Here is a 23,739-nt window from a genome sequence, read left to right as displayed (position 1 = left end):
AAAACACAATTTAAGAGTTTAATTTCAATAGCAAAACATTTTTAAAAACCTTAGTGGACTTCACATCCACACAATGATTTAATATTTTAATATTACTAAAGAAAGCAGTTTCATATAAACATTAAAAGAATACTTAACAGACTAATTGTTGTCAGCTTCTGACCTCTATAATTATTCTTAAAATAAATAAAGAAGAAGGAGAGGTTCTCCTTACCTGTATTTGTTTTTGTCATTATACGCTTTGTGGATTTTGTCAGTTACTGGTTTACAGCTGGTTACCAGACTTTTAGTGACTGGCGGCTGCGAGAAAATACAAGAACAGGTGCTCGCACACTGGCCTGAAGGGAGCGCTCGGCTTGGATGCCAAACAGCAGGGGGCGCAAAAAGGCTCAGCAGTCAACATGAACATTTACATGCAATATTTTCAAAATTAAATTGCATACTACAGGTCAGTGGTTATAAACTGACTTTATAAATAAAGTTTTATTTCATCACACCTTTCTCCACATGAGATTCTTATATTCTAATTAGAAAGCATTTTGTTCATCAATATGTAATCACAGTCAATTACACTGATGCAGCCTAAACCTTGACCTTAGTGTTTCCTCAAGGACTGCGAATTAATGCTGCCAGTGTGACGAATGCTTATGTTCGTTTATCTGCATGAATATCAAGGCTAAATTACAAGAACAGGAAAAACAACCTTACTTACTAACTCTCAAAAAATATATGCTGAGTCTAAATTCTGTGCTTGAAATTTGACAAACACTATTATTGGGATAATAAATAAAATTGTACATACTTTTTGAAAGCAATGTCTCAGGCCCAACCCGGCCCGGCATGATGGCCTAGTGGCTAAATCCTTGCCTTTCACATCTGGGATCCCATATGGGTGCTAGTTCATGTCCCAGCTGCTCCACTTCCTATCCACTCCCTGCTTGTGGTCTGGGAAGGCAGTAGAAAAAGGTCCAAAGACCTGGTACCCTGCACCTGCATGGGAGACCCGGAAGAAGCTCCTGGCTCCTGGCTTCAGATCGGCTCAGTTCCGGCCACTGTGGCCACTTGGGGAGTGAATCAGCAGATGGCAGATCTTCCTCTTTGTCTCTCCTCCTCTCTGTTCATCTTTCCAATAAAATAATAAAATATATCTTAAAAAAAAAAAAAAAAAGAGGGCCCGGCGGCGTGGCCTAGCGGCTAAAGTCCTCGCCTTGAAAGCCCCGGGATCCCATATGGGCGCCGGTTCTAATCCCAGCAGCTTCACTTCCCATCCAGCTCCCTGCTTGTGGCCTGGGAAAGCAGACGAGGACAGCCCAATGCATTGGGACACTGCACCCGCGTGGGAGACCTGGAGGAGGTTCCTGGTTCCCAGCTTCGGATTGGCGCGAACCGGCCGTTGCGCTCACTTGGGGAGTGAATCATCAGACAGAAGATCTTCCTCTCTGTCTCTCCTCCTCTCTGTATATCTGACTTTGTAATAAAATAAATAAATCTTTAAAGAGATGCTTACGCATACAAAAAAAAAGAGAGAGATGTGGACACAGCTGTGGGCAACCGTGAATCCTTGAGAGCAAAATAGGCTGATGCTTCGGCCAAGGTCAATGGACTCTCAGCAACCTCCTGTCATATCCCTGAGGCCTCCCATGGCCTCCCAAAGAACCTGCAGGCCCAGGAGAAGGGGAAGCTGGTCAAGCAGGAACTGGTCTAAGCTTCACCCACTTCTTCCCTGGCTCCTCCTCTATCCTAGCCATGGTCTGGGGTTGCCATCACAAACCTACACAAAGCAGATGGGAAGCGCTCGGTCTTCAGACGCCTGCATCTCCTCCTCACAAACAGCAGCCTCAGTGACCCTGACCAATACAGACACGTACATTTCTTTAAAGTAGATTACTGACCCCTGGATGACTTAAGTTGATTGTATCAATTATTGGGTGTTGGGGCTGGCCCCAGATTTTGGAAAAGGATAAGACATCCTATAACTGAAAATGTTAATTCTTTTTTCCCCAAAGATTTATTTATTTTTATTGGAAAGTCAGATTTTTACAGAGTAAAGGAGAAACAGAGAAAGATCTTGCATCCGCTGATTCACTCCCCAAGTGGCCTCAATTGCCGGAGCTGAGTCCATCTGAAGCCAGAAGCTAGAAGCTTCTTCTGGGTCTCCTACATGGGTGCAGGGTCCCAAGGCTTTGGGCCATGCTGCACTACTTTCCCAGGCCACAAGCAGGGAGCTGGATGGGAAGCGGGGTTGCTGGCATTAGAATCAGCACCCATATGGGATCCCGGTGTGCCCAAGACTAGGACTTTAGCCACTAGGCTACAGTGTCAGGCCCTAAAAATGTTGTTTAATTCTACAATCCAATTTATATTTTTTAACTTTTTATTTTACTCTGTGTAGAGGCAGGCAAAACACCTGATTATATACACGTCTTTTCAATCATCAAGAACACAAGGGCAAGCAAGAACATTTACACAGTGGTCTAGAGTTTGCAAAGACGTTTTTCACAAAGCTACAGTGCTCTGTCCTACTGGGTTATGGCAAACTCAGGAGAGACCGCTGGGGCACACCCACGTGCTGCAACTCTCTTCCAGCCTGACTGCACGCCAGCCCAGTGCAAGCAACCCTGCGAACCATAGCCCAGAACCATTCTCCTTCTCTCTGCTGATTCATATTGGCTTAGCCCTCTGCTGTAGGTTTAACTTCATTTGCAGTTTAAATTACAAAAACAGAGAATTAGCTATGAAGTGGCACATAGGCGTATACCACCTTGTGCCAAACACTCAACGAAGCTATAAGTGTTTGGCAACACTTGTACTTACTTGGTTCACCTGTTCTAACGGCTGTCCCCTGTCACACTGTGTCTCCTCATGAGTGAGCCATCAGCAGGCTCTCTGAGAACATGGGTGGGAGACTCAATCTCTGATATCCACCTGAGTGCTAACTGAATGCATTTCTTCCTTCAGCAATCAGATTCTTCACTGATTTTAAAATGTTCCTCCACAATTATTACAATATTGTTTATATATGGCCTGAAGATTTACAAGAGAGTAAGTTTTTAAAAATAATATTTTCTTCTGATTATGAGAGCAAACATTATTATTCAGTACACACACAAAAAAAAACCCCTCGCGTAAACAAGAATACTAAAAACTCGCCCTGGTTTTCTCTTCTGCTCTTTCTGTGGTTCTTTGGGAGTAGATACCTCACGCATGCGCTTGGGGGGCAGACTTGGGAGTTTCCCACCACCTAAGCAATACAATGCACATGATATGACCCACTTCTCACCATTTTCCCACAAATCAGTAATCATCATGTTAACGGCTGTCTGAGACCCCGTTTCATCAATTCTAAGATGCACATTTTTAACGTCTTGGAAATCTGGGTGTCCTGTATGATGTTCAGGGCATTTCAGCCAAGGGACGTTTGAACGGAGCTATGTGCAAATCACTCACTAACCGCACGAGTGAAAATGAAAATCGGCCAGTGTCAAAGCGGAGTAGAGCAACACTCCCTCGGCTGGGGCTCACTCTCGAGACAAGAGTGCTCTGAGGCTGTATTTCTATCACCCTTGATGAGGAGGAGATCTGCTAACGGAACATACGCAATCAATCTGAACATCAGTTCAGGTGTCTTTGTGGGGGAGCAAGATAATGATGATTCTGGGTTATCTGTTACACCTTTGCATCACAAACACATAAGCACAGAGCTTGTGTGAAACCCTGGAGTGCTCTGCACCAGAGCAGAACACACTGTCTGCAGTTCACGTACCAGGTTGGGATCGTAGTAAGCTTCTTGAGTTGGTGCAATATTGCTTAGTTGTGTGATATTAGCAGGAAGCATTTTGGAGCAATTTATCAGCATGTGTTCCAAACTTGTTAAATCCTAACAAAGCAAAAATTGGAAGAAATGAGTCACAATCTTATAAATATGACTGCCTTAAAAATATTATATAACATCAAAAACTAGTTTAAATGCTACCTTTAAGGAAAGCTTAACTATATAACTTTTCTTTTTTTCCCCCTATGAAAGGTAGAGATAGAGAACTTAAACTGAGAGTGGGTGTCGGGTGGGTAGGCAGACGGTTCCACTTCCCAAATGCCACAGCTAAGGCTGGGCCAGGCTAAGACCAAGAGCCAGGAACTCAATCTGTAGTTCCACAGAGGTAAAGGAGAACCCAAGGGCTACTGCCCGCTAATGGGACAGCGGCAGTGGGAAGCTGGATGGGAAGCGGAGCCGGGACTTGAACCAAACACTCCAACACTGGATGTGCAGCATCGCAACTGGTGTCCTCATCACTGGGCCAAAACCCAACCCCAAACAAGATCTGGGCAGCCCATTTCCCATCCAGCTCCCTGCTTGTGGCCTGGGAAAGCAGTCAAGGACAGCCCAAAGTCTTGGGACTCTGCATCCAAGTGGGAGACCCAGAAGAAGCTCCTGGCTCCTGGCTTCGGGTAAGCTTAGCTCTGGCAGTTGCAGGCACTTGGGGAGTGAATCAGTGGATGGAAAATCTTCCTCTGTCTCTCCTTTTCTACAGATATACCTGGCTTTCCAATAAAAAGAAATAAATCTTAAAAAAAATAATAAGATGCAAAGGTCTGGCTGTGATGTCCGTCAGTTACATTGGAAGCCTCACCAGTGAACTTGCCACAAGAATTTTAGCAGGTACAATGTGCCTCTTCTCCAGTGATCACAAATACAAGGTGGATTCCTGCTAAAAGCCTAAGAAGATGACCTCACATGATGCTGACTCCCAATTTGGTTTTGATTCTAATACTACAAACGGACATCCACATTAAGATGATAAACATCTACATTAAGAATTACTTTTACTCACATTAAATTGAAATATGTGTGTGTGGAGGGAGAAAGAACTAGAACCACAATTTTCATTTCAAGTGTCACAAAGGTTAGAACAGAACAGTACAACACCTGCAAACTTAAGGGGAGGTCATGAATCCGGGTGGCCAGAGTTCGGATCTCTCTGTCAGACAAGACACCAGAGTGATCTGTATCAATTTCATCAAAGACTTGAGAAATATTCAGAGGCTGAACAGCACTCATGAGATAATAAAAATAAGAGAAGGCAAACTGCATATCCTCCGAATGGCGCACTTTGTGAAATGATGTCTTGTCAAATTCTTCAGGGAACCTGTCCAAATACGACACAGAATCAGCTGTATTCAAAGAACGCAAGATATAGAAGACTTACAGAAATAGAAACTTTTCCTTCTTATTACTTATTTATACAGTGTCTTCAAGTCATTAGTCATCAAATATTAGAGCCATAAATCGAGACTGGTGAACATGCAAATTTCAAGTCACCTTAGTTCTGAACACATCCACGCAACTCAAATACAAGTAAAACTCACATATCTTGCAGCTCCTGCATAACGAGCCGGTCGATCATGTGAGGCATGTGTGCAGGGACTTTCCGGGATGTGAACCCAAACTTGCTATTTAGAATTTTATTTACATATCGGAGAGAATCTGCAAACGTGTCTTGTAGTTGCCTCCCAGTTCGTCTGCTATCAGTAAAGTAGGCCAATTGTGTCTTCAACGACTCTTCTTCCTGAAAACAGAATTCCCTGGACCTCAGCGTTATGCTCAGTGTACTTCATCAACACAGAGAGAGGCAGCATTAATCATGCGTCACGAAACAGTCACTGTCCGGGATGGGCAAATGTTGCCTTGACAGCGACAGCTGAATGATGATCTGCAAGGACTGGTGATGGACTAGGAGATTTCAAAACTTTTTCAATGCAATGTTTAGGAAACATATCTACACAGAAATATTTAAAAGGATTTACTCATTTGAAAAGCAGAGAATTAGAGATGGAGACGGGGGAAGGCAGAGCAATAAAAGGGAGGGAAGGAGGGGGGGTGGAGAGAGAAAGAGAAAGAGAGAGAAAGAAATACTCAACAGATTGATCTTACATGTGCTGGTTCACTCCGCAAATGACCACAAAGGACAGGACTAGGGCAGCTCAAAGCCGGGGACCTGCAATTCTATAAGCGTCTCCCACATGAGCAACAGGTGCCCAAGCTCTTGAGCCATCATCCACTGCTCTCCCATGTGCGTTAGCAGGGAGCTGGATAAGAAGTGAAGCTGTCAAGACTTGAATGGGTACTTATACAGCCTCCTGGTGTCATAGGTGATGGCTTAGCATCTAGTAATTAAGTGGGTTTTTTAAAGATTTATTTATTGTTATTGGAAAGTCAGGTTCACAGAGTGAAGGAGAGACAAAAAGATCTTCTGTCCGTTGGTTCACTCCCCAAGTGGCTGCAACAATCAGAGATGAGCCAATCCAAAGCCAGGAGTCAGGAGCTTTTTCCAGGTCTCTCACACGGGCGCAGGGTCCCAAAGTTCTGGGCCGTCCTTGAATACCTTTCCAGGCCACAAGCAGGGAGCTGAATGGGAAGTGGAGCAGCCAGGACACGAACCAGCACCCATGTGGGATCCCAGTGCATGCAAGGCAAAGACTTCAGCTACTTGGCTACTGCACCGGACCCTAGTACTTAAGTTTTGAACACAAGGACTAGAAACAAATTTGGTTTCATCATGCAGTACCGTTAACATTATAAAAATCAAAACCATTAACAGACAAAATTAAATAGGCAAAGAAAATAGTTAGAGTTCAAGTACATGGGCCAGGAATATGATATAGCAAGCCAATCTTCTAGCTGTGGTGCTGGCATCCATATGGGTGCTGGTTTGAGCCCTGGCTGCTCTGCTTCCAATCCAGCTCCCTGTTAATGTGCCTGAGAAAGCAACAAAAGATGGTCCAGATACTTGGGCCCCTACACCCATGTGGGAGACCCCCCCACAAAGCTCCTAGTCTCAGCTTTGGACCAGCACACCTCTGGTGCTGCTGCCCTCTGGGGGGTGAACCAGCAGATGGAATCTCTCTTGCTATGTTTCTCTCTCTGTAACTCTGCCTTTCAAATAAATAAATAAATGTTTAAAAAATTAAAGAAAAAATTCAAACACACTTTACAAAAGAGAAAGTAGTTTTATTTAATTGATGAAAATGTAGGAATTGATATTAACAACGTTGTTGAACCTGCAAAGAAACAAGCACTCTACAGGAGAAGCAAATGGTGCAACATTTTCAAAGAACTTACAAGAATTTAAAGTTTGCACGCACCAGATTTGTGAATCACGTAGTTCTACCCACCAAGGTAAAGACTTAGTCCAGGGTAAGACACACGTTCAAAAACACCATAATATTATGTCTAAGTGCAAAACATGGGAAAATAATGTGCAGTTCCTGGCAAGAACAGCCGCAATGACACACGTCTGCACAGGAGGATGGTCTTCACTAAGTTCACAGAAAAAGTGTAATATGAGGAAACTGAACAGACTTCAAAAGTGTTTTTTAAATCCATAGAAAGATACTCACCTGTTAACAGTCATTACTTCAAGGAGGGAAGTTAGGGAAGAAAGATCTTTCCTTTTTATTCTATATGTTTCTCTATTGCTTGCAATTTTTTTTTTACCACTAGCCAATAATACTGATTTTGCAAATATACTTTTTTTAAAAAGGAGAAATTATGGAAATTCTGCACTCTTAGCAATTAGTGAACGCCTAGCGCGCCAGGCAACAGGTGATTTTCAGAGCCCTTAGAGGAACAAGACAGTCGCCCCTTCACCTCCTTGCTCTGCCAGCACAACAGCCACTGCTTCTCCAGCTTGTATCACATGACCGCTTGGTCTCAACTACCACCTGTTCAAAAGTCAGCTCACAAGCCACTTCCTCTTGGAGGCCTTCCCAGCATCTCTGGGCAGAGCTAAGGACTTCTCCCTTTCAACTCCTTGCTTATACCTCCATGGAAATAGTTACCTCATTGCTTCAATGGTCTGAGTTTCCAGGAGCAGTCATTGCGTTCCCTGGAAGTTCATGCTGGGGTAGCATTTGGGAGACACACACCTGATGTGACAGCACAGCAAGGTGGCAGCTGTAAGAGCTGAGACTCTGTGGGTCAGCTCACACTGAGGACGGGGAAGCTGAGACTCCGTGGGTCAGCTCACACTGAGGACGGGGAAGCTGAGACTCCGTGGGTCAGCTCACACTGAGGACGGGGAAGCTGAGACTCCGTGGGTCAGCTCACACTGAGGACGGGGAAGCTAATGAGCTCAGCTGAACCTCGGGCCTTTTCCACACCTGCACAGCTGGAAGAAGCCCAGCTCAGACGCGTTACATGGGGACAAGTGTCAGTCCTGTTCTGCTTCCCCTGACTCAGCCACACTAGCTGTTTCCCAAGCTAGGAAACAGGGATAACAACAGTATATTCCCTTCTATGATGTTTTTGTTACTTGGCTTATTAGAAAACCTAATAAGTGAAATCATATCAGAAAAGCACTTAGTTTAGCAGCTGGCACAGGGAAATGCTGAATAAACAGGAGCTGTTATCACAGTATAACTTTAAAGTTACTTTTCTTGAGTGAGAGAGAATAAGGCTGAATGTAACTTACATCAAGAAGATCTTGGAAAAATTTTTTCTTCTCCCATGGCAAAAAGCCCCGGTAGCTTTCTATATAATGCTGCAGTCTCCTTCCAGGTATCACTTCATTGTGATCTGTAGGAATGGGGTTCATTCTGTTTGCTTCCTCTTCTCCCCCTGTGATTTTTCCTTCGGCCTCATGGTTTTCCAACGGAACAACAAGAGAAGACAGCTTTTCTTTCGACGCACCTGCTACTCTGTGAGTCTGAGCTTCTGACCTAAATCTCCTTTTGGCCCCCAACACCAAGGGGGGATTCTGAGTCTGGTAGTGCCCATTTGCTTTCACTGTGCCTGCTGGAAAAGCTGACCACTGTCCTCGGGATGCCCCCGGGCTGCTTGGTGAGATACTTTCGTAGCCCTGTTTCTCCAGTGGTGGGGCTTCCATGCTGTCGTTTGTCACGTCTGTTCTTACAGCTGGACTTACTTTGACGTTGGCATCTTGTGAACTCATCAGAAAGGATGTCAGCAAGGCTGCCTTGGATAAATTGTAGCCTTTCACGGTGATGTCTCCTTGTTCCAGCTGCAAATCCAGGTAGTGGAGCTTCAGCTGGATCTCTTTGGGAAGGAGAGAAGTGTTTACCAGAGGGATTTCCACCTGCTCTTGGGCTCGCCCTGTTGTGTTTCCATCAGATCTCCTGACCTTTGGGAAACGTTTTTCTTCTGGGATATCTTCAAAAAGGACCTCCATCTCTGTTAGAGGTGTTACGGGGCTAACTGGATTTTCATAAGACTTCTGGGTCGTAGTGTTCGCTTTTGGTCCCTCTCTTGTATCCACCTCTACTGTTATCTGGGTTTTGAACTCTTCATCACGTGAATTCTGAAACGTGAGATTAAAATGTATCGTGGTTGCATTCATCCCTTTGTGCATTATGAGATGGATGGTTTTCCACTTATTGGCAATAGAAGCATGTCGAATGATTGGGTTGTCACTGTAGGCCCCTTCAACTCCTCTTTTGGCTATTTCTGCAAAGCTGAAATAAGGCAGGCATTCACCTTTTGGAAGAACATAGTGAGTCTGGTTTGGGAGAAGAGTTACTTTATACAATTCATGAAAATGTTCTAGAGGGAAAAAACAGAAACATGACTTTAAAAAACAAAGCTAGGCATTTTATTCCTTGTCCTTTAATCCTTTGGGTTTCAATTTTGACTTCCTACCAGTGACTTCAAATTGATTTAAAAATAAGCAGAAATCCCAATACATTGAAGCAATCATAATAATTAACAGGAAATGTTTACCCTGACTTGCTATAGATACATGGACCATCCTAATTAAATCCTCATAATCAGCTATCATCATTACTTGAAAAAAAAAATAACCCTTTCTACCAACTTCCATGAACAAGCTACCAACAAGACTCAGTATTCAAACCATTCTTATTAATTATTGATTTCCTTTCAGTATTTACAAATTAAGCTCTCTCCACATGTTTCTGGTTAAGAGAAGCCTGCTTAGTCTGAAGAAATGAGAATGAAACTAACAGAAAACGTACATCTTTATTGTCTACTGTCTTCTAAATATGCTTCCTTTTTTTACTTGCAACTTAACAACTATTTTGGAAACAAACCTGGAAAGGGGTCACACAGTGAACGATAACTTTAAAACAATAAAATTCATCCCAAGTCCCCTCAACTCGTCAAGGATTTTCATCCCCTATCCTTAAATGTTTTTATGGCAATAAAGATACCTTGCCCACAGTCTCCAGCATCAAACCCACAGGACAACACGTTGCAGGCTTGGTCGCAGAATTTATCGGCAAGCCAGGAATTTGCACATCCTTGGTTACAGTATGAGACGCTGTTTAGTCCTCCACCAAACTGCCAGGGCTGTCCAACCCCCAGGTTCCCGGTACCCCCACCTCCGGCAGCGTACCGATGCCCTGCACTGTTGCCTGTGGAGAAAAAGAGTAAGGCAGAATCTTGTTGAGCTTACAATTTTTAGGAAACTCAGCTCCTTATTTCTTACTAACACCTTCAAGACTGACACTTAATTTCAGTTAGAAACAGTATACTTCATCTTCAGGAGAAAATGTCAGGCAGCTTAAGAAGGGAGCATCACCTGAAGGAGCAGGATGGCCAGGACTTGGTTCTTGGCAGCCAAAAACCCAAACACACATGCCTCCAACTGGCTCTGAGGAGGCCCGTGCAGCCATGCATGTAGAGCCGGGGAAAGCCGTGGCTGAATGTGTGTGCCTGGGTACTGAGCGCTGGGCACCAACGGTAATGCCCACTAGGGGCTGGATTCTCAACTCGGCATGATTTGCATCCTCTGCCTGCAGCTGTTTATACTTTCCCAAAGGGCAGGTTACAGGCATGACTGAAACACAGTTAGGAGCTTCGCTTCCTCTCATTTTCACATCTCCAAATCCATGAGGGAACATGGATGGTAGACAACATCAGTGCACTGACTCTCTCTCGGGTGGTCAAAATATCCAAGTTAATGACCAATGGTGCTCAATGAATGGAATGCTTTATAAGCCAAAAGCAGTATGGGGGGGAGGGGAAGCTATTTCCAAGAAGTACAAATAAAAATATATGAGCCAGGGAGAAGAGTTGCTATGGACAGAAAAAGCTTATTTCTTTGGCATTTCTTTTATTATTCTGTGGCCTATTGTACTTTGCCACTGAAAACTACTAGCTATGAGTTCTTATAAGAGTAACCGTGATTCTTGCTGGAGTTTACATAATTATGTGTGTTCCACATTTTGGCACTAGGCTACTCTTACTCTCAAGTCTGTTTTCAAGTGCAGAAACAACATGAGAAAATGCCCTCGGCTGTGGCTGATACCAACTGGGAGCACGGGAACACTGAGCAGCACCGCTGAAGCGTCTACACCTTGCTGAGTGCTTCAACACGTGAAGAACGCTGGAGTTCACAGCACACGCCCAGTGACGAATCCGAATGAAAAAGATCTCAAAACATAAGTGAGTCACATCTGAACCCAGGCTTACCCGAGCAATCACCACCGTCCCAGTCACAGGCTGAATTATTACAAGCCTTGTCACAATAGCCATCTTTGATCCAGGACCCCGGGCAGCCCTCGGCACAGTTGGGCACAGGCCATGTCAAGTAAACCTACAAAGAAATCAAACAGAAACTGACTTCTGGTTTCTAACACTTGTTGATGAAGCTTGAACAGTTAAAATTGCCTAAGGTTGTCCATATTTACATTCCCTTTAAACTGCCCATGCCTACAGTATCTTCTAAATCCTGCCCTCCTGATGGTTAGGGGTCCATGTACTCTTTCCCATTACTTGTGGAGCGTTGAGAAGAACTCAACTCACACATTAGGTTTTCACAATGTGGTTTTATAATCTTCAATATAAATTAGCAACATGTGAGTATAAACACGTGTTAAGGCCGGTGGGAAATACAGTGCCAGCCACTGCTTCTCCAACAACTGTCAGTTTGTGCATAATCATGTCTCAAGGTTGAGAGGAAAAAACAAACTCGCAGGACCCTTTATCTCCACCTGGGAGGCCCTGTGAGAAACAAAGGGACACAGTGTCCTCAACTCACAAAGTGAGGGACGGAGCACTTATAAAATTTAAATCATCTTTAAAGAAAATCCATTCCCATATAAACGTCTGTCTGCATGTTCCGTCTTTGTGGAATGTCCTTCATCACCTGAACCAGCTCACCTGCTCTTCAGAAACACTTGCCAATTCGACTGAACAATGCTGTGCTGCCACTCCATGGCACTAGGGCACTCCTGGCAGCATAAGAAACACCGTATGCAGCCACTGACTCTGCACATGGTTCCCCAGGAAGCCACAGAGCAGCGATCTAACACAGACGAGGCCAGTGAACAACAGGGGAATGAACCCAGTGGCGTGGCACAGAAGCAACAGGCCGAGGAGCTTAGTGCTATTAGCACCCAGCTGCGGTCTTGTAACTTAAAAACTTGCAGCGACAAACACCTCACTCCTCCCCAGTTCCTTTCAACACACAAGAGTATTTGCACTTCCCCTGCCTTGCAGCTAGGAAACACACAGGGGAAGTCACAGTCCTGGATGGAGCTTCCCGAACAGTCGGCTAATGCAGCTGGGCTCGAAGCTGCTTCTCCATCCTGCTTCTCAACACAGCCAGCGTGAGACAGGCTGTCGCTACTGCAGTGTTATGTATATCTTTAACACACGGATTTAAGCTAGATTCACAGCTTCATCATTCTGTTGATGGTCGAACAATAATTTGTGTTTGTGATTCTTCTGCTTTTACTGCTGCTATTGTAGTATAAAATTTCAAGGGTCAGAGACAAAGATGTGAGTTCTACCTGCTTGACAACTTAGAGACAGGCATTTCCTACTGCAGGCTTTCTTATTCTCCAGCTACTGACTCTGCTGACTTGGCACTAGAAACATCCATCTGATCACATTTGATTCCAGCAGTGTATCAACTGATTTGCACATTCTCAAGCCTGGTAAGTCCTTCTCTCAAGCACTCACCTTCTGGCCCTTGGAGTGACTGTAAAAATCATCTGGCCAGACATCCTTCCCAAACATAACATCATCATTCAGGTAAATGAACTTCTGGGACAGGCCTTCGATACGATGGATGTGACTTTCGATTGCAGGTGAGCTAAAGGTAGGCAAGTGACTCAAATTTCGAAAAACATCCTTCAACGGGGAAAAAAAAAAGAGAAAAAAAAGAGTGAATGAGAGGTACTTTCATTTGTTCGAAGGAAGGGATGAGGGAGGTAGGATGGGAGGTGAAAGAGTTAAAGGCAGACATACAAAAGAGAAGAGTAAGGGGAACAAAATTACAGTGACCCCTGTACCACACTGAAAGAACAGAACAGGAAACCACAGCCTGGTGAGCTTTGCAAAGTCAAGCACCTGGTGTGTTACGATCGTCACTCGGGGATTGTCAAGGTTCAGCCAGGATGGGATCTGTCCGTTGGTGACAATGAAAATATTCCGAACCCACGGCGCATGTTTCTCGATAGACCGCAGCGAGTACCTCAGCTCCTCGTTGTCTTCAAATCGGCTGGCAGACACGTCTTCATCCTGCTTGGACTGAGGGATGCACGGTCAAGCAGGTGCAACACCACACAAGCACATCCTCCTCCTCCTCCTCCGCCCCTAGTGCTCTGGCAGATTTCCAGAGTCCTAACTTAAACATTACAAACATGTGAAATACAAAGTCTATCGTAACAAGTGCCCAGCTCAAATGCAGCATTCTTAAAAATACATTTATAAAAAGGTGCTTGGGATAATACTCTGCTAGCTCTGTCTTCAGACCAGAGAGGGTATACCTAAGAAGACGCTGAACTTGACTGGACAATAAGATGCTGGACTCTATGTTTGGTGTATGCTTGCAATGGGGGAATCTCAACTGAACTTGAGCTGTGGTTATGCAACAAGGTGGAGGAATCCACCATGGTGGGAGGGTTTGGGCAGGGGTGGGAGAACCCAAGTATCTATGTAACTGTGTCACATAATACAATGTAATTAATGAAGTTAAATAAAAAAAAAAAAAAAAAGAAGTAGTTTAAAAAAATAATAATAATAAAATTAAAAAAAAAAAAAAAAAAAGGTGCTTGCATCCAGTTCTGCGTCACTTAATTAATATCAGAGCAATAGTACTGACTGAATAATTAGAAGTTCTAGTCAACCCAACTTCAAGTCCTTGTCTTTCTCCTAACACCTTGCCTTAACACAGCTCTAAACCCCTGAAGCTGTGATAGAATTTCCACACCACATACCTGGCTGATGGCGCTCAGATCCCATAACAGATATGCAGGACTTATGGTCAATTCTTTTCCATCAATGGTCATGTTCTTCTTAGTTTGCTTATTCAGTTCTTGGAAATCCTTAGGGCTATTCAATTTTAGAAGTGCCACACTGGCTTCTGAATACAACTGCAACTATCAAATAACAAAAGAATTACACAAAGGAAGAAACACAATCAAATTCCCACTTTTGACTTCAATTCTGAAATGGCAGCACTGTGGGACCCTCACTGTGGCAAAAAGGGTTAGCTACCACCAGCAGTACCAGCATCCTGTATGAACGCCAGTTTGAGTCCCAGCAGTTCCACTTCTGATCCAGCTCCGTACTAGTGTGCCAGGGAGAATAGCGGAGGCTGGCCCAAACCTTGGCCCGCTGCAACCAGATGACAGACCCAGAGGAAACTTGTGCAGGATCATGTGAGAGCCGCACCATTGCTCTTTCCTGCCAGTGGCTGCCAGATCTCCAGAAACACCAGGAACTCACCTTCTCACATGAAGTCACTCCAGTCCTTTATGTTGGCTCATTACATCCACAAGACTGACAGCCTCCACTCTGCTGCAGCTCCCATCCCCTTTGCTGTTCTAAGTCTGTGTCACACCACTTCCCATGAAAAGAGGGTTTGCCCATCAGAAAACGGGAGGAGGACTGAACATCACGCATCTGGGACAGCCACTCTTTGGCTAAACTGACCCTTCTAACGGAGCTAATGACCTTCTCTCCTAATTTCTGTATTTTTAAAAAGATATTTATTTACTTGAAAGGTAGAGTTACAGTGAGAGAGGGAAAGACAGACAGAGGTCTTCCATCTGTTGGCTAATTCCTCAAATAGCTGCAACAGCTGAAGGTGGGCTGGTCCAAAGCCAGGAACCTGCAACCTCTTCCCAGTCCCCTAAATGGGGACAGCAGCCCAAGGACTTGAGCCATATTTTGCTGCTTTCCAAGGCATATTAGCAGAGAACTGGATCAGACATGCAGCAGCCAGGATACAAACTGGCACTCAACCAGGATATGGGATGCTGGCATTGCCAACCTTAGCTTCACCCACTGCATCACAATGCTGGCTCCTTTTTTTTTTTTTTTTTTTTTATACAACAAACACCTTGTAATGGGCTGATTCTGGGCCCTTGTCACTGGTACATGACTATACCTAATTAATTTTTTAAAGCAATTTCCCAAGTTTATCTAGGTTAAAACACAAGAGGCTAGAGTTAGAATTTAATTTATATCATCTTCCTTCTTTTATTAGGTAGGTTACTGATTCTCAGGTGCATGTAATTCCTTCCTGGTCATGATTTGCCTTTACTGTGCCAGTGACTGGCATACGGCAAGCACACACTGCACTCACCCCTCACCACTGTCACCCCTCTGCCTCAGTGTGCAGTGGGAGCCAGGACGCAGGTCCTGCAGCGCAGCTGCCCATCGACCTGGACACCTGCCTATCTTCCAGCCTTCCCTGCCCCTCTCCTCCTGTTCCCAGTGGCTCCTGCACTACCTCCTAGGGCTTCTAGAATGAACAATGTCATACCCTAGAATAAACAATTCTAGTAATCTATGAGTATATACTACTAGTGTACGTAATAACAAGTACATATACTAATTTTGAATTTTATAGGTAAATACCTTTATCTAATCTCTTCTACTCAAATTGCTTTCACTTTACAAAATGGTTTTGAAACTTTACATTTTTCCCATTGATTTTTAAGCTTATTTTAGATAAATGTAAAATCTAAAGAAGGATCGGATCAGAGACTAACGCAATCCTAAAATGTAACAACATCCAACCCTGATCCTTGATTTCTACTCAGAGCATAGGTAATCTGCTGTTGGAAATGGATTTATAACAGTTCTTACTTTGTTTGCACAGGCACTGTTGGTTAGGAGGAACCTTCACAGAGCTGAACAGAAAATACATGCTGTTGCAGGGGCTGTTGTTGGGCTTAGTGGTTAAGACGCCCACATCCCACATGCGAATGCCCGGGTTTGAGACCCAGCACCAGCTCCTGACTCCAGCTCCTGACTCCAGCTTTCCACTAATGCAGACCTTGAGAGGCAGTGGTGATGGCTCAAAAAGCAGGGTCCCTTGGACAGAACGGCATCCACCAGCATGTGTGGGCTGGATAGTGAGGCTGGTTGGGTTGAACGAGGCTTCAATGCCCACTGACATGTAGGAGAGCTGAATGGGATGTGGGACAGACTGGACCAGTCTGTTGTACATACTGGCAAGCACGGGAACCAGGGCAGGGTGTGTGACTGGGGGGATTATTGTGGTCACTCCGACTAGGTCTGGTGGGGGTTACTGTGAATCTCTCCAACTGGGCTGTAGCTTCCACTGGCATAGGTGAAGGCCACGCACGCGGTGGGCAGGATCGAAGTGGATTGCAACACCAATTGGTCCGTGTGGAAGAAAGGACTGGAAACAGAACTGACCCAGCAACTGCAACTACCAGCATATGCATAAGTTGATTGGGGCGATGGACTGTGCCGGACCCTGTACTGGCAAACACACACAAGAATCAGGTCTGGGATCACCTCAGACAAAGTTTCTTTGGGAATCCCTCCAACTGAACTGCTGAACTCAGAACCCCAATCATGAAGAGAAGTGCAGGTTCCATGGTCTGACTATGGAGTGCATGTGTCAAAGCTGAACTTTCTCAGTGGCTTAGACAGAGCAGTGGACAGCATACCCAGGTACACATGGAGGATATGGCAGTCCATCGGAACCTGCAGAGGACACCTGGTACCACAATCGAGGACAGAGGACAGAACAAATCAATCAACTAGTCCAGCCATGTGTTGGCAGTGAATATCTGGGCAAACAGAGACTCTAAGGTGGACTATGTCAGCCAGTGGATTCTGGAGAGATTTCATCGTGCTTGGAATGGCAAGATTGGCAGCAATTCAGAACTGTTGAACTATCAAAAACACTTGAGCAGTGTCCTCGGAGCATGCCCTACATCGGGGACCGTGGGGAGGCTGGGTGAGGCTTTTCCGTTTATCTCCGCCCTTACCTCAGATACAGGAAAGAGAGAGAGAGAGAGAGAGAATGAATGTGAAAACAACGGTCTTTCTCTCTTACCCACTTTCCTGTAGCCCTTGATCCTTTGTGCCCTAATCAACTATATACAGATTACCAAAATAAAATAATAACTAAAAAAAAAGAAGAAGAAGAAGAAGAAGAAGAAGAAGCAGGGTTCCTAACTCCCACATGCCAGACCTGGATGGAGTTCCAGGACCTGGCTTCCACCCAGCGGTTGCAGCATTTGGGAATGGAAGAGTGGGTAGCAGCTCCTCCCTCCTCCTCTCTCAAGTAAACACACATATAAAAATTTAAAGTATGTTAAGGGCAAAACACACTAAAATACTCAAGTCCATGCCTTGACAGATTTACATTTTAACTTCTTAACACAGTACCATTTGCACCTCATTTTCTACAACGGACTACTTGCATGCTTGAGCCTGTCCTTGGCATCACATCACAGGGCTGTGCTGGGATACACTGCAATGCACAGTGGCAACCCAACAGCCCCAGCTGGCAGACAGTCAACCCAGCACTTGCCAGCAGAGGGTGGTGGGTGCTATTGGAGCTATGAGGCAAGAAAAGAACTGTGTAGGTGAGCGGTCAGGAAAGCCTTGCCCAAGGAAGTCCTAGCTGACCTAAGCTAGGGGAATAAAAACACGACCACCTGAATACCAAGTGACGTTCTCAGTTCCAATTACTCGAGTAAACAGGTTTCTCCAACCAGGGTCTGGGAAGAAACCACACACACTGGCTGGGGAGCCAGGACTCCAGCAGCTGGTGTGAGCCACGTGTTCCAGCACTCTCCTCCGGACAGCTCCCAGGCGGCACCTTAAGAGCCTATGTCACCATAACGGAAATGCTGAGGGTTTCCATGCCAAGACAAAAATAATATGATCTATGGGCCCAGCACAATAGCCTAGCAGTTAAAGTCCTCGCCTTGAATGTGCCAGGATCCCATATGGGTGCTGGTTCAAATCCCGGCAGCCCCACTTCCCATCCAGTTCCCTGCTTGTGGCCTGGGAAATGCAGTCAAGGACGGCCCCAAACCTTGGAACCCTGTACCCGTGTGGGAGAACTGGAAGAAGCTCCTGGCTCCTGGCTTCAGATCGGCTCAGTTCCGGCCATTGTGGCCACTTGGGGAGTGAATCATTGGACGGAAGATCTTCCTCTCTGTATATCTGACTTTCCAATGAAAATAAATAAATCTTTAAAAAAATATGATCTTGGGCCCGGCGGTGTGGCCTAGCAGCTAAAGTCCTCGCCTTGAAAGCCCCGGGATCCCATATGGGCGCCGGTTCTAATCCCGGCAGCTCCACTTCCCATCCAGCTCCCTGCTTGTGGCCTGGGAAAGCAGTCGAGGACGGCCCAATGCATTGGGACACTGCACCCATGTGGGAGACCCGGAAGAGGTTCCTGGTCCCGGCATCGGATTGGCGCGCACCGGCCCGTTGCGGCTCACTTGGGGAGTGAAACATCGGATGGCAGATCTTCCTCTCTGTCTCTCCTCCTCTCTGTATATCCGGCTTTCCAATAACAATAAAATCTTTAAAAAAAAAATATGATCTTGTTTCAAAATTAGTCATTGAGGTATAAAAAACATTTTCTACAAAATTAATTTTTCAGTTCCTGACATTAGAGTAAAAAAAAAATTACAAAATGGAAAGTAGACCAGATGCTTAGGAGACTGGGAAGGAGACATCAGGGTCCCAACAAAATAATCTGAAGTTCATAAGCATTCTTTTAAAATTATATCATTGTAGTCTGTAACTTTTATCAATCCTTTGATAAAAAGGTGCATCACTTCCACAGGACTCGGCCGCTGGTCACAGGATGCGCGGTCCGACCTTGGAGCGCACGCACCGGGGCTGGGCCTCCTCAGGTGCTGCTGCCGGGGCGGCGGACAGCATGCCCGGATGCACACAGGGGACATGCCAGCCAGCTCCTCTAACCAGCGGGGGCTGTCAACTGCCTCATCAGAGGACAGAAAGCAGAACAGGCTGGGCAGTTCTCCTGGCCAAGCTTGGCAGCGTGTTCCTGCGTCTGCGGGGGCACTAACGCAGACTTTGCTACCAGTAAAGCTTGGGGAAATTTACTCAAGTTCTAGAGCAACAAAACCAACAACTCTTTAGGGCTATGGAACTACTCAAGCGGCATCCTTGGAACTTTCCTCCCCTCACTGGATGTCTAGGGCGTCAGGACCATCATGCATCCCCCCCACGTGCTGATGCAGTCCAACAGTCACGAGTGGCCCATTCCCTCTCCTCCCCTGTGACAAGGAGAAAAAAATTACTGAAAAACCCACCTTCTTCCACACTTGACCCTCCCCACCCTAATCAGAGGCCCACATGGGCATGCAGCCCTCTCAACCATGTAAACAAACAAACAAACAAAATTGTTAGCAGGAAAAATGCAGACCACTAATATTTAGCTTGGTTTACTATGAAGCAAAAAGATAATTAACAAAATTTAAGCCAGAATGATAATAAATAAATAAATAAATAAATAAATAAGGTCTATCACTTGAACTGTTATATTAGTAGTCATGTCTGGGGCTGATTTCTAATTACATATGCATTAAAAAGCAAGAAGATGTTTTCCACAGTAGCTATTCAATAACTGAAAGGGAGATTAAAGGAATTTAAGGGAATATTTATATGTATGAGACAGATTTTCTTCCCCAAATCAACCAAATTCTGAGTGGTTAGAAGGGTGAGGACATGCCCTCTGTTAGCCACCAGGTGGCAGCGCACTCCTGTATTCTTCATCTGAATTCTCCGAATTGTACCTACTCTCGGCTAACCCACAACAGACATGTAGCTTGAGTGAAAAACTGTTTTGCAGTCACTAAGAACATAATCTAGATTTCTCACCTAGGACACACCTCTACACATTAGCAACCCCAAGAAGAAGTGGGTGGTTATGGGGTAGCCGGTTAAACGATCACTTGGCACACCCACATGCCATGTTGGAGTGTAGTTCCAGCTCTGGCTGCCCCACTCTCACACTGCTGTGCATTCTGGGATTCTAAGGCATGCAGTGGGGTAACAGGCTCCTGACTTGAACCTACATGTCCTGATTGTTGTAGGCTCTGGGGGAATAAACCACGAAATGGGAGGGATCTCTCTTTCTCACTCTGCGTTTCAAGCAGATAAACAAATAAATAAACCTTTATTAAAAAGGCAGTGTAGGGCCTGGCGGCGTGGCCTAGCAGCTAAAGTCCTCACCTTGAACACACCCGGGATCCTACATGGGCGCCGGTTCTAATCCCAGCAGCTCCACTTCCCATCCAGCTCCCTGCTTGTGGCCTGGGAAAGCAGTCGAGGAGGGCCCAAGGCCTTGGGACCCTGCACTCGCGTAGGAGACCCAGAAGAACTCCTGGCTTCAGATCGGCACAGCACCGGCCATTGCGGTCACTTGGGGAGTGAACCATTGGACAGAAGATATTCTTCTCTGTCTCTCCTCCTCTCTGTATATCTGACTTTCCAATAAAAATAAAATAAATAAGTAAATAAATAAAATGTTTTAAAAGGACAATACGCTATTCTCATCCTGCACTATCCTTCCTGTCTCAATAAAGCCTTTAGACCTTCCAGGCACAATGCACTCTTTCTTTTGGAAACTGCACGCACACCTCTGGGGCACACAGACCTTTCCGGTCGCTAGATGCCAAGTCTGAAGTCTGGATGCTGTCTTCAGGAGCTACCCCTGAACACCTGACATGGCACACAGCCAGCTTCCAGGATGTGCCCGTCAGTAACAAGGAGAGCAGCTGTGGCTCCCTGCGTTAGCACAGCCACGTGGCCGGTACTGCCACCCAATTAACCTAGGGTCAGACCTGACTGAGGGCCACCTGCACTAACATACGTTAAAGAAGCGAACGGGAACACAAACCCAAACAGCAATTTAAAAACTATTTGAACAGAATAGCTAAGCATAAACAATGATTTGGAATGACCTGAAAATACAAACGAATAGATAAATTTATCAAAAGATTAAATTCTGTGTCCTACACAAAAATCCTACCGACAGATATATTAGAGGGCAATGAACTAATCAGGCATGTCACAATAAAAACTGATTTATAAGATTAAAGTCAACATGTGGGTGTTTATGAATTCAAACCCACTGCCTTACCAATGAACCATTTTTCCAAATCCTAAGTCCCTTCTCAGGTATTAAAAAAAAGAAGAAGAAGAAGAAGAAAGAAAGAAGGAAAACCCCAGGTACCAAAAGTCTCGAGTGAGTCACCTGAATAAGCCCACTACTGAGGGCGTTTCCCTTTACCTGCTAAGGAAGGTACTGTCCATTGTCAGGCACAGTTCCCTTGCCCCTTGCCACAGCAGAGTAGTTCCTGAAATACCAGTAACTGATAGGGCCCGAAGGGACCTGCTCTGAGATATTCTTGCCTGTGGGCCATAGCTGAGCCCTGCAGGGTGGCAGGCTTCACCCAGGCCTCTCTGGGAACCTGGGAGGGCAGAACAAGTTGGCTCTTCAGGTCTTCCCAGCTGCTCAGGTCAGTGCCTGACCAACGGCCTCCTCCCCCACGCCACGCAACACACCCCCCAGGGATCTGCCAGCTTCCTTCCTCCGAGACCTGCTTTTTGCGCTAAAGCTGTGAGTGTGGCCAATGTCACCACCCCCATCTTCACTGGAAGCATCTACTTCCTCTTTCATTCCCCCGTCCCTCTTCCCATATATGTCGCCAAGTGAGGTTGAGTCTCTCTTTCAGATGTTTCTGGAACCATTCTGCTTGCAAGGCACTACTGGAATGGTCATCTTTCTGGGCTGTGGCAGTGAAGGCTGAACTGGCTCTCCTATCTCCAGCCTCTTTTCTAACATCTACTACATGACCATCGGCACAGATCACACTGGGTCCTCCTGTCTCCTCACCTGCCTCCGCCATAAAGTGCCTCCTCGATGGAAACCTTCTCAATCCAACTTGCCTGAACCCCTACTTGTGTTCTGGATAATAGGAACTGTTGCCTTGGCTCTCTGCAAACGACAATTCATTTGGTTTTTTTTAATATATATTTATTTTTATTGGAAAATCAGATTTACAGAGAGGAGATCTTCCATCTGGCCACAATGGCCAGAGCTGAACCAATCTGAACACAGGAGCTTCCTCCTGGTCTCTTGTGCTGGTGCAGGGTCCCAAGGCTTTGGGCCGTCCTCAACTGCTTTCCCAGGCCACAAGAGGGAGCTGGATGGGAAGCAGAGAATCCGGGTGCTAACCAGCGCCCATACGGGATCCTGGCACTTACAAAGTGAGGACTTTAGCCACTAGGCTACCACACTGGGCCCAACAATTACTTTAAGCCTCCAGCCCCTTGCTCAGGCTGTTTCATCTGCTTGAAATGATCTTACTCACTTTGGGGCTGAAAGACGGGTAGTTCCGTTTGGGACCGTGCTAAAAGTCTTGCTATTCTGCATAAGCCTGCCATGTCCATCAGCACACTTAAGAGTCTGAATGTTCCTGTACACTTTGTGCAAACCCTTATTTGGAGCTGGTCTTGGGTCAAAATAATTTAAAGTGCTTTTATCCACTCAGTTGTTGCTGACACAAACCCTGGCACATAGGAAATATTTAATAAGTGCTCATTATCTAAATGAATCAGGAACCTAGTGGTAGGAAGCTTCCACTCATTAGATCCAGGAAGTAAAGCCTAAGGCAGGAGAGTCACATGCTGACAGCTGCTCCTCCTCTTTTTGTGTTTTCATCAAATCACGAATCCTGCTCTCTGAATGTGAAAACAACCTGCAATAAATGGACGATGACCTTGACACCTGGGAGGGTGTCACAAAGATGAGCCTGGAAATCCAAATCAACCTCGTGGGTGAAGGAACTGTGGGAAGGTGTATTACCATGGCTGGGGCCTGCCTGGGCTCCTTGTCAGATCAAGCTAACACCCATTCTACCAGGACTACAAACACTGCACACCACGCTACCCAAAAGGAGTTTACAGCAGACTGCTACATGAAACTGGCATTTTCCGGCAGCTCACACCAGTCTGCCACTAGCACATCAACAGCAGACAGCGCTAGTGAACAACTGTAGCAGGCCCAAGAAACGTGCGATATTCCCAAAGTATAGAGAACTGGGAAGTGGAATGAACTTTCCTTCTTTTAAAAATATATTCTAGGGCCCGGCGGCATGGCCTAGCGGCTAAAGTCCTCGCCTTGAAAGCCCCGGGATCTCATATGGGCGCCGGTTCTAATCCCGGCAGCTCCACTTCCCATCTAGCTCCCTGCTTGTGGCCTGGGAAAGCAGTCGAGGACAGCCCAATGCATTGGGACACTGCACCCGCGTGGGAGACCCGGAAGAGGTTCCAGGTTCCCAGCGTCCGATCGGCGCGCATCGGCCCGTTGCGGCTCACTTGGGGAGTGAATCATCGGACGGAAGATCTTCCTCTCTGTCTCTCCTCCTTTGTGTATATCTGGCTGTAATAAAATGAATAAATCTTAAAAAAAAAAAAAAAAAGAAAATGACATGAAC

General features: G+C 45.6%; 1 protein-coding gene across 2 annotated transcripts in view; it reads right to left on the bottom strand.

The window, feature by feature from the left end:
• GNPTAB (N-acetylglucosamine-1-phosphate transferase subunits alpha and beta) overlaps positions 1–23,739 on the bottom strand; it is a 72,739-nt gene that overhangs the window by 9,418 nt on the left and 39,582 nt on the right. Inside the window, exons 8-17 of one of the 2 annotated variants that reach the window (XM_058673345.1) lie at positions 14,200–14,361; positions 13,331–13,510; positions 12,941–13,111; positions 11,447–11,570; positions 10,183–10,386; positions 8,469–9,556; positions 5,365–5,564; positions 4,925–5,144; positions 3,764–3,877; positions 215–300 (exon numbers count right to left, since the gene is read on the bottom strand). In XM_058673345.1, the coding sequence (XP_058529328.1) occupies positions 215–300; positions 3,764–3,877; positions 4,925–5,144; positions 5,365–5,564; positions 8,469–9,556; positions 10,183–10,386; positions 11,447–11,570; positions 12,941–13,111; positions 13,331–13,510; positions 14,200–14,361 (2,549 nt within the window). Of the gene's footprint in view, positions 1–214; positions 301–3,763; positions 3,878–4,924; positions 5,145–5,364; positions 5,565–8,468; positions 9,557–10,182; positions 10,387–11,446; positions 11,571–12,940; positions 13,112–13,330; positions 13,511–14,199; positions 14,362–23,739 lie in introns of those variants that run through there. The other variant, XM_058673346.1, reaches the window with a different exon arrangement.

This window comes from Ochotona princeps, chromosome 15 (genome assembly GCF_030435755.1).
Source record: "Ochotona princeps isolate mOchPri1 chromosome 15, mOchPri1.hap1, whole genome shotgun sequence".
NCBI lineage: Eukaryota > Metazoa > Chordata > Mammalia > Lagomorpha > Ochotonidae > Ochotona > Ochotona princeps.
Note: the sequence above shows the minus strand (reverse complement) of the source record. Positions and strands in the feature narration are given on the sequence as shown.